Genomic DNA, 12,188 nt, shown 5'->3' on the forward strand with positions numbered 1-12,188 from the left:
TGCAATCAGTACAATATAATGTAAACATGGGTTCACGGGTTTTTGCTGCTTTTCTTGATACAAAAAAGGCATTTGATACCGTGTGGCACGAAGGACTGCTTTTTAAATTATTCACGTTGGGAATTACGGGTAAATCCCTTTTGATATTTTTTAACATGTATACAAATTTACAGAGTAAAGTTCTTGTAAATGGGCAATTTTCAGATTGGTTCTCAATTGGCCAAGGAGTGAGACAAGGGGGTGTTTTGTCAACCTTGATGTACACAATATTTATAAATGACTTGCTGCTACAGTTAGAAAATAGTGGATTTGGAGCAAAGACTGGATCCTTAGCTGTGGGAAATCCAACCCTAGCTGATGATATTTCACTTTTGGCTATATATCCTAGCAATCTACAAAAGCTGTTAGATATAGCATACGACTACAGTAATAAGTGGCGATTCGAGCTTAGTGTTACAAAGTCATACATTATCATTTTCGGACCCCAATACAAGAATTTTATCAATATGAAATGGTATCTTGGCCCGTCATGTTTGCCGGTCACCGATTCGGCAACACACCTGGGTCACCGGATTAACTCAAAGCTGACGTCGCATGACGCAATACTCGATGCATGCAAGAAAGGGAAAAAATCTTTTCACGGTCTGTTTGGTATTGGCATTAAACCGAATGGTTTAAATCCTTTGGTTGCTGCAAATGTAATTAAAAAGGTAATTTTCCCTTCAATGTTTTATGGAAGTGAATTATGGTGTAACATTTCAAAAAGTGACCTCGCTTTATTGGATAAAACTCTGAGGTATTTTGCCAAACATTTACAAGGTTTTCCAATACATACAAGATCAGACATTGCCCTGGGAATGCTAGGATGGACATCAGCGCAGTCCGAAATTGATAGAAGAAAATTGATGTTTTTACACAGATTGTGTTTGATGCCTAACAATGTACATACTAAACGTGTGTTTAACGTTGCGTTATTTCACTTCATTCTGAGCGGATGCATGTCAAGCTGCGGGTTAATTTCAAATTTATATTATACCTCAAAGAAGTTTGACTTGCTCGGGTATCTAACTGATTATTTACATCATTCTGAAATTCCAGATAAACATAATTGGAAAGAAATTGTAAGGTCAAAAATTGTTGGTCTTGAAAATAGCCTCTGGAGAGTTCGTATGTCTAATCAAGCAGATTTTGATAGATTCTCTTCGATACACGAATACTTACGACCTGCCTCAGTGTGGCAGTCGGCTAAAACTAGACAACACACTAAGGTATTTACATATGTAGCTAAACTATGGGCTGCTGTTCCACAAACACAGCTTGATATGTGTATTAGATGTGGGAATGTTTATACAGACTTGATACTTCATTGTTGTGTTAGTTGTCCTTATATGTCGAACTTTCGAAATTCTTTCTGGGATTTCCTTACTGATAAATTTCCCCTGAGCCTGCACATTACGTTATTTAATGCAGAAGATGAGCTGCAAATACAATATCTTTTAGGTAAAAGGTTACCATCAGGAGTAATCGACAAAGAAAACTCCAAGCTATTCGTCCTGTATGCAGCATACTTTGTCATGCAGTGTGCAGCTATCTTCTGTAAATAAGGTACTGAAACTTGCAACTTATGAGTTGACGAACACTTTGTTGATTGATATTGTGTAAGAATTTGTATTCCAATATAGAATTTTTTTTTTTTTTATTTTTTTTTTTTTTATTTTTTTTTATTTTTTATATTTATTGATTGTATTCAGATGATTTATTCTTATATCATGTAATCTTCCATGGAAGGAAATAAAGATGATGATGATGATGACGTTCGTTGATTGGCTTTTGTTTTGGTCGGTCCTAACATGACTTTTTAAAACCTTCGAGTGTCAACAGAATCTGATATCGTAATGCATTGTTTTGTTCGTAATAATTCTGAGAGTATTTTCTGCCACAGATACAAAAGTTAATAATAATAATAATAATAATAATTAGTATTATTATTATTATTATTATTATTATTATTATTTTTATTTTTATTATTATTATTATTATTATTATTATTATTATTGTTATTACTATTATTATCATCATTATTATTATCATTATTATTATTACTAATAGTAGTAGTAGTAGTAGTAGTAGTAGTACTAGTAGTAGTAGTAGTATTACAACTATACGGGAAATCAATAAAACATTTTTAAATCTAGTAGTTTTCAAAATATGTTCCAGACTGATTATAATATTTAAAAGCCGTTGGAAAAAAATTACACATGTTAGTTGTTAAAACATTCTTGAAATCTTGAAAGGAAATTTAATATTTCAAGAGTCTACAATTTCTGTTATCAAATGAAACATAATCAAACGCAAGGTAAAAACCAAAATCAGTTGGGTTTCTTTAACCGGATATTCTGCTTTAAAAATGTTACACGTACTCCTGACAGATATTATTTTTTCGAAACAAGGACTTAAACACTGTTAATAACTGCAAGATTATTGCAGGCTTTACTTTCGGACATCTACGGCCTTTGCTTGAAGATTTATGACAAATTTTGACATTATTATAAAATTACAGAGCAATTGTCTCGGATCTTCAAGAGAGGTTCTGAACGTATAACAAGCGCATAAATCTGTCCGTCATCGATATGCAGTTATAGATAATTATTATTCAAAGATAAACTTCAAGCTAATGCTTGATGAACAACCGGAACCCGTTCATTCGTTCATTCCGTCATTCCTTCTGTATAATATTTTATTTGAGCTGCAGCAAAAGCCATGGATCATAGACCTGCATATATGGGTTGCTACTGTTGGTAGTCACTTAACTTGCTTGGTAGTTAAACAATGAACCAGATGATCCATCGTACCTGAAGATATATCGACAGTTCAAAATCAATGTAATTTATATCACTAATGATCAAGCCTATTGACTATCAATGTTATTCGGTTTCTGGTCTTTTAACGTAAATCCTTTCGGATATGTATCGATGTTATGCGTTCCACTTCTAGAGATAAATTGGTTGAAGGCTATTATATAAATATTAACATGTTTGTTTGGCTCATGTCTTGTCTTAGCGCAATATTTGATTATTCAGAGAATTATGCGGTAGAAAGCTGGATGAATAAACTGATCAATTTGCAAATGAATTCAGATAGCAACACCCGACTGACTAAACACAAACGAAGACATATTGATTCAATGAATCGGAACACCTTTCCGTAAACCGGATTCAGATAGTGATTGACAGAATGATTTAAAATTTTGCCAAAAGTAAAGGTCCTTTCCATCGAAAAAGGTGTTACTTTTTGTTACCATAGCAGCATGTGTGATAGAGTTATCATTCCCAAAACCAGTGGTGAATATGGAGGTCGTGCACTGCCCGGATTTAATTTCGGGTCCTACGGAAATGACAGTAGTATTCGGACTGATTCCACATAAACGAATTTATCCTTCCCGCTTTTGGCCAGTTGAATGTTATTAGTGACTCTGATTATACCATATTAAGTGATGCATTATCAATGGCAGTTATATATATCATTACTCCAGGTCTATTCTCATCAATTGTGGATGCATCTAATTTTAAAAGGTAATTTACTCGTTATGTGTCCATCAAAGTCCTCCAACTTCACTGATCAAAATAATTTTTCAGCAACACTGTTTATTTTGCTTGTTTACACGTTACGTTTTTATTTGTGTTTCCTGTTTTATTTATTTATTTATTTATTTATTTATTTATTTATTTATTTATTTATTTATATCTGTAATTTGTGCGAGGAGAAACACTGAAGTATTTATTTCCTCGATTTCTACATTAATGGTTAAATCACGGGTTCCATGTTGCGAAAAATCCGCTGTTTCATATTTTTATTGAGAGATCATATTCATTTTACTCCCCAAATGCAAGATATTTTTAAACAAAAACTTTTTTGGTGTAGGGGGTACTAAGCTATGTAACATATTACCATTGTACCTGCTCTGGTGAATAATTGGTCTTGAACTTTACGAATGTTAAGCTGATAAAGACCGAGTTTTCAAACAACTCGAATGAAGGATCTCCTTTATGTACCCGGATGTAAAAACTGGTCTATAGACAGTTGGAATCTACGCAAGAATATGGATACTAGACAAGTCAAGCCTTTTTACTCAGTATCTACATGAATCAGTATATCGGATGGCATCTGGGAGATGGCAAGCCCATCTGTATATGTCAACATTTCTTGGATTAAAGTCTAGATTAAATTGGCATCTTTCAATGTGATAGCTCACCATTTGATAACTTAATTTTCAATTTGTCTGCTATTAACTGGTCGTGCAAACGATTTTCTCGACACATTAGTTGGTGCCGCGAATTCATCAAGCTGATTACATAGTTCCCAACGGACTCATGCCATTAACGTTCGTATAGGCGGCCGCGGCAAGTGAAAGCATACAAGACTATCAAGGAAATTAATCTACATCGAACAAGCACTAGCAATAGCTCCATGCTCTATTCTTAAAAGTGGAATTAAGAACTTGAGTGCTCAATTTTGGAAATCGCTAGCGGTCTTATTTAGATTTAATTCCAAATAATGCACCGCCCTTCGCTTATTTATGGCCTATTCTTCTATTTTAAATAGACGTTAGTGTTTTGCGCGTCCTTATGGCAAAGTCGTTACAAACGTTTTCGCGTAGATTAAATTTGATAAAAAGATAAGAGTTTCGTCGTATTTCCTCGGGTCAGCGAGCATGATGGTTGAGGAATCCGATCAGCCATGGATGTTTAGGCTGGCGATACGGTTGTGATAGATCCGGGAAATATTGGCTTTGAAAATAATTATTATTGTATCGTTGAAAAATAATAAAGCATTTATAACTTATTTCAATTTTTTATCATCCCTACGTGTGTCAAACGTACGTTTCAGCTTGAGGAGATTACTTAAATGTAATATCAGTATTAGTCACAAGCACACTAATAACTGTATTAGTGAATAACAGCAATAACATTATTAGTCAAATAACAGTAATAACAGTATTAGTCAAAGCACCGTAACAACAGTATTAGTCAAAGCACAGTAATAACAGTATTAGTCAAAGCACAATAATAACAGTATTAGTCAAAGCACATTAATCACGGGGCCCCGAGTGGCCGAGTGGTCTAAAGCGCTCTTCGTTACGGATCACTGCCATCTCACCTCTGTCTGCGGCGGTTCGAGTCTAAGATTCAGCCAATGTGGGCATGTGAGAAAGCTTGCCAGTAGCTTCTCGTGGGTCGGTGGTTCTTTCCGGGGTTTTCCGGGTTCTTCCTCCACCATTAATACTGGCCGCCATGTATAGCCTATCGTGCTGAAAAATGGCATTAAACCCCACAACAACAACATTAATAACTGTTAATAAAAACCATAGTAATAAAAGTATTAGTCAAAAGCGTAGTAATAAAAGTATTAGTCAAAAGCCCACCATTCAAGAGATATCTTGAATATTAATCTAATTTAGTAAATTATTTAATACACTGTTGTTAAATGAAAATTATTCCACATTTGAATTAATGCAAATGATAATTCTGCTGACATGGCCTCTTTATTATATGTGATTGTAAAACTCGTGCAAATATATAAGTAATAAAACCCGAGGGGTGGGCGTCAGAAACTGTAAACTGTTAGATCTTTAGACCTTTGGGAAATTTCGGGGATAAATTGCTGTCTGTCCTATTTATGTAACCAAAGTACTTTTGTACATTAGATGATGTCCTCATCATTCGAAAAACAGACGATGTTTCCATATTATCCTTGCTGTATCGCAACAAACGAGCTTTATCCTAAATCATAAACCAGAGTCACATTCTGCGAGACAAACTGAATTGCCAATCTTTACCAAATGAAGATAAAGTTAATTATGTTAGTTTAGTCACAATTTGTTGTCTTTCGTTTGAGTTGTTGTTACTGATAGATTATGATTTTATATTTTGAGATTCTTTCTCTTCATTTTTCTATATGCTGTTATCCAGTGACAGAGCCGATTACGGTGTATTAATACATTTGTCGCGCAGATTATGTACAACAAATCAGCTAAGTAAATGTAGTTCCTCCATGTTTACCAAAATATCATCCCAGTATGATAACATAAATATTTTACTTATTTATTTATTTATTTATTTATTTATTTATTTATTTATTTTATCCGCCAAATTTTGATACTTTTGCCAATTAAAATAAACAAATGTAAATAAAACAGAATAAACCTTTTTATCGCGATATAAAAATTGATAGTGTCTAGCAATTACTGGTCTAGTCAAGCCATATCACATTGTAAGAACGTTGTATAATTTTTTGTTGTTGAAATACGGACCTGCATATTAAAAACAGCATCACAATAATTATAAGGAATTAAGAAAACCACAAAATTATCCCGGTTTCTTTATAAAGTTTTGGACATGTTTAAAAGCCTTTTAAAATTTGAACCATAAAATAATTCCGATAAACCTTGAGGCAGCGCGTGAAACGTACTAGGTAATTTTAAGCAAATACGGTTTAGAAATAATCTCCTACGCAGTGTTGTTGTTGGGGGTGTGGTAACTCTAAATATGTGCAGAAATAGCTGAATGTAAGTGCACTTTTACTACTATCTCTTGCAGCGTATATCTCTTTCTTTTGTTTTTTTTTTCGTCACCTTTGTTTTAATGTAAAAATCTTGTGACAGGTAAACACGGGAAAGGATTGAAAGTACCTTTCCTTACCTTATTTTTATTTCTTTGCTTCTTTATGCAGGAATGCAGACGAAATATAGAGGTTTTTAGGTTCACTCTTCTTGCCATTCAAGACTGATAATTAGAACAGACAGACAGACAGAAGAAAGACAGAGACAGATAGAGACACACAGAGAGACAGAGAGAGAAAGAACAATTCTATTAGACATAAATTTCCACTATATCTTTAAAAGATTCCTGATGAATTATAAACTTAAGAATTATTATACATGTAATTTAATCTTCATGGATAAACCTAATTCAGTCTTTACCAACAACATTATATTAACGTCTTTAATCTCAGTAATTTTGGCATACAGAACTGAAATGAAAATTAATCTAGAAAGTTTACAAAGTAATATAAGAAAATGTTTTTTGACATGGTAGAAATATTGATATTTACAACGTATAAAAGTACGAGTCTGAAAAGTAAATAAGTTATTGTAACATCTTAACACGCTATAACTGTAATCTTTAAAAATAGTGTTTTTGTACATCTTCCTCCTATTTATTCATGTTTTGTCATCATCATCATCGTCGTCGTCGTCGTCGTAGTTATATTCTTCTGGCGTTGCTTCTGATACTGTTGGTGTTACTGTAACTACAACTCTCAATATTATTATTGTTATTATTATTATTATTATTATTATTATTATTATTATTATTATTATTATTAGCACAAACACAATCCAATCTGATGGGGAAAACTAGACGACCACGGACTGCGTTCACAAGCCAACAATTACTGGAGTTGGAAAGACAATTTAAGATGAACAAGTACCTGTCCAGACCAAAGAGATTTGAAGTTGCCACCTCACTCATGCTGACCGAAACTCAGGTGAGTCTAAAACTCAGCGAAGGTAACGGCTACTTGGTTAAGCCTTTCCTTATTAGAAAGTAGACATTTCGTCCTAAATATACGACAATTTAGAATTAAACAAATGTCATGCTTTAAATGAGTAAGCCAATTAACATCAACCAAAGTAAACCTACATCTCTCGTCAATAATCAGATGTTCAATTGCTTATAGCTAATTAGACAACGATGTGACATACCATTGTCGAAATATTGGTACAGGAAAATGAAGATTGTAAAGAATACATAAATGCCACATTTGTTGTAGTATCATATTACAGTATTATACAATCTACCTGACCTGAGATTTGGAATTGATTAATATTTGGTCACAAAACAAAACTATATTCTTTTTCAGTCAAAGACAACATTTACCTGTTTCGAAGTCGGTACATTTAAGGAATGTCAATACTTTATTGTTGTTGTTATTATTATTATTATTATTATTATTATTATTATTATTATCGTTATTATTATTATTATTATTATTATTATTATTATTATTATTATTATTATTATTGTTGTTGTTGTTGTTGTTGTTGTTGTTGTAATTACTATTGTTATTGTTATCATTATTATTAGTAGTAGTAGTAGTAGTAGTAGCAGTAGCAGTAGTAGTAGTAGTAGTATCATTATTATTATGATATTATTACATAACAAATATGTACATGTACTTTCAAAGGTAAATAGCTTGCATTATGTTCTATCAATCTTTATATTTTTATTAAATATTATGCATTGGCTCTCCTCGAAAAGAAGTAAATTGGTGATGCAAATTTCTGCCTAACGAGAAATTTTGTAAAAAGTAAAAGAATAATTCAGTTACGTAACTTACATTTTTCTCGTCGATTATTAAAATAATGTTCTTTTTTCTACAATCATATTCATTTTTTAAGTCGAACCCTCTCTTCTGTATGGTATCTTATTATTGAAATAACGTTTAAGTTGTTACGTGTTAGCTATTATTCTCGAAAATAAATTTGGCTTCCTCAGCAAATGTTCTGCAAATTTTTATATATACACATTAATTAATGCGATGTTTTACCATGTAGCACAGTCATTAATTCAAGCATACTGTTGTCAAGCCTTTGCTATTAATAAACGTTCTTTGATGGACATTATTCTATAAAAAATAAATTATGAAACACTATATATGTTGCCAACATACATACATACGTACATGCATGCATGCATCCATCCATCCATCCATCCTTACATACATATATACATACATACATACATACATACATACATACATACATACATATGCATATATATATATGAGTAATTAGACTTCATGGGACAGTTTTGCAGCATTCAGGTCCAAATACCTATGTGTAAAAAAAAACAAAAAAAAAACAAGAGGACTATCTTGTAAATATTTTGATGTCAACGTATATTTTACTGAGATTGGGTGGGGGGAGCTTATTTTTAAAGTGACATATGATCTCCAATGTATGTATTTGACTGAGTAAAATACATTTTTTACCTTTGGTCTTGTAACTTGTACTTTGTTATAACTATGGCAGGTGAAGATCTGGTTTCAAAACCGACGCATGAAGTGGAAAAGAAGTAAAAAGGTTGGGGTAGAAGCTACGAAGAAAGACGATGCACCAGAAAGCAAATCTAGCACTTCTAACCAAGAACTAAAAGAAGCACGTGATCTGGAAGATATGGAAAGAGATTCTGATATTGACATGTCCGACGACCCGGATATGGATGACATTGACATTGAAGATACTGAGCCACGTGACGAAGAGGTCACTGACCAAGAGTCCAGTATGAACTCACATGGCATTATTGGACAACCATCAGCCTACACACAAGGTGTTGTTGGACAGCTGCCCAGCTACTCGCAGGGTGTTGCCTGCCAACCACCAAACTATTCGTTAAGTGGGCTTGTCTGTTTTGCTAGCGAGAAAACAGTTTTGCAACCAGCCATTTCATGATGTTAATGTTGGTTTTGATTTGCGATTTACACCATTTCTTTGTATAGTATCCTAAATAAAGTAAATTAATGAAATGACAGCTTCCCCTACATTATGTGTGTGTGTGTGTGTGACATTGGTGATGACATTTAAGTTCTTCTTGCATTAAATTACCATTTACATTTAGTTCACAAGATGAAAGGAAGGAATGTCATTCCGTGCATTAAACTACTTGTTTAAAGATTGGCAAATATGCTTATCTATATTACATATACACCATTTTGATGGACGTGCGTGGATACATTGTGTTCTTTTCTATAAATAAAATGATGCATAACATTGTATAAATTAATATAATTTTTGCTTTCTGAAATTAACTGAGACTACAACCCACATGAATGAAAACCACTGAACAGCATACAATTGACTTGTCTCCACTTGATACCAGCTGAATTTTATTTGTCTGAACCACAAATGTTAACACCTGAAGGCCGCCTTTGTTCCATTTGATTCCACCTGAGGCTATTTCTCTAAACTGTACTTGATACTATCTGAATGCTATTTGTCTGGTCTCCACTTGGATACCACCTGAAGGCAATTTGTCTCAACTGTACTTGATGCACATCCAGTTGATAGCAGGGCAAAGACATTGCTCTCATTAAAAGGTGTTTCCGGCAGTCAGTTTCCTCCGCTTTTAATTCAACATTTGTGCTTAGTTGATTTTGTTGCTCCCTAAGGTCAGTCAGTACAGACAGCGATTCAACCGTCATCATTCCATGGATCTAGCAGGTAATACGAATTAGGGATATACATAAGTGCAGTTGTCTGTGGAGACCTTACAGTAATATTCGTTTTGTGAATGCGCTATGGATGCTGAAATTTGATTGGCTGTCCGCTAAATGGAACAGACAACATGACAGATTGTCTCTATCCAGTAGTAGGATAGTAAGTAAAACTTTCTTATCGACTCAAAATGGCAAGGGCTTAAACGAAACACAACTCTTGTTTAAGTATATGTGCAGTGTTTGTGACTTTCTAACAATACATGTGTGAAATCGCCCAAACAATTTGTTGGCAAGATTTAGCCTTCCTTCCCAAGGAAACCCCTGTGAATCCATCTCTGTCCCCCAGTGGTGACCATCAGAGAAAATATGTCGTATTGGGGACTTACTTATTTGTTTAACATGCCTCCTACAAAAAATTCACTGAACTTTAATTGCATACCTACCTAAAAACAATTTGACTGGACTCTCCTTCGATGCCACCTGAAAACAAGTTGACTGAACTCCACTTGGATGCCCCCTGAAACAGTTTGACCGAACTCTACATTGATGTCAGCTGAAATGAATTTGACTAAACTCTTCTTGTATAGCATCGAAACCATTTGACTGTCATAAACATGAATACGATATGCAAGCAATTTTAATGCACTCTATTCGGATCTCATGAGAATCAATTAGACCAACCTCATTTTGGTGCCCACCTGAAAGCAATTTGTCTGAACCCTACTTGCATTACACCTGAAAAACTTTGAATCATTTTGGCGTACCGCCTGAAAACAATCTGAGCCAAACTCTACTTGGATATCATCTGAAAGCACTTTAACTGAACTCTGCTTGGACACCATCTGTCAGCAATGTACGGAACTCTACTTTTCGTTTATTAAATGAGAAAAGCAAATCCTCTACCTTCTTCCTAACTTCCAACGAAAATCGGTAATCATTCAAAGCTTCTTATCAGAATAACTATTAAACCTCACGGTCAATGGATATCTCCTGACGTATCAGTAAATAATGTTACAATCGATTCATTATGAGCGTTCAACCTCCACAATGTGGGACATTTTTTATTCCGGACAGAAATGTATGTTTGCATATATGTATGTATGTATTTTGCATAGATGTTTTGTACCCATTGCGTTTATAGGTAAATCAGTGCAATCCTGGCTATATAGTGCCGACCAAAAGCTAGGTAGCACACACGGTAAAGGCAAAAAATACCCCATTAGCTGTGACTTTATTTCTCAATCTATAATACGCATACATTAGGTGTGACTGTTTCTCTTGACAGAATCAACATACACTAGCTGTGACTGTATCTCTTGCCTGAATCCGCATACATGTACTATGACTCTGTTTCTCTAGAGATAATCCTTGTTCGAAACCAATAAATTAATTTATCTCTGATTTTGTAATTTTGTTCATATTCTTTGAGAAAATAATATTTATCGAACAGAATGAATGGACTTAGTTGTATAAAAATGACTGACATGGCACAAGATTACATACAATAAAACATTTTGCATCTCTCTCTCTGTCTCTCTGTCTCTCCTCTCTCTCTCTCTCTCTCTCTCTCTCTCTCTCTGTCTGTCTGGCTGTCTGTCTCTCTCTCTCTCTCTTATACACACACATACACACACACACACAACAGAACACGGGCCTAGATCCATTTTTATTATATGACAAACGAGAGTCTTTGAGTCTTTTTTTCTTCTATTTATATGACTGCTTTCTACCTATCTATTTCTCATATACTTTAGCGATTAGCATACCAAAACCAACAGTCGAATAACACGGAGGATGGAGCGAATAAGAAGGCAACTTCAAGGGCATTTATCTTCAAAAGAACCTAGAAGCAACATACGTAAACACAAAACGTTATAATTTTTTAGCATGGTGGCTTCCGTGGCTACAGAAGG

General features: G+C 34.0%; 1 protein-coding gene across 1 annotated transcript in view; it reads left to right on the forward strand.

The window, feature by feature from the left end:
* The window catches only part of LOC149771693 (uncharacterized), a 29,320-nt gene extending 17,644 nt beyond the window's left edge, over positions 1 to 11,676 (forward strand). Inside the window, exons 2-3 of the mRNA XM_089948205.1 lie at positions 7,385 to 7,545; positions 9,092 to 11,676. Of these exons, the coding sequence (XP_089804331.1) occupies positions 7,385 to 7,545; positions 9,092 to 9,511 (581 nt within the window). The 3' untranslated portion in view covers positions 9,512 to 11,676. The remainder of the gene's footprint in view (positions 1 to 7,384; positions 7,546 to 9,091) is intronic.
* The last annotated feature ends 512 nt before the right edge of the window (positions 11,677 to 12,188 follow it).

The sequence above is a fragment of the Sinohyriopsis cumingii genome, unplaced genomic scaffold (assembly GCF_028554795.1).
Source record: "Sinohyriopsis cumingii isolate HCF-2022 unplaced genomic scaffold, ASM2855479v2 utg001711l, whole genome shotgun sequence".
Lineage (NCBI taxonomy): Eukaryota > Metazoa > Mollusca > Bivalvia > Unionida > Unionidae > Sinohyriopsis > Sinohyriopsis cumingii.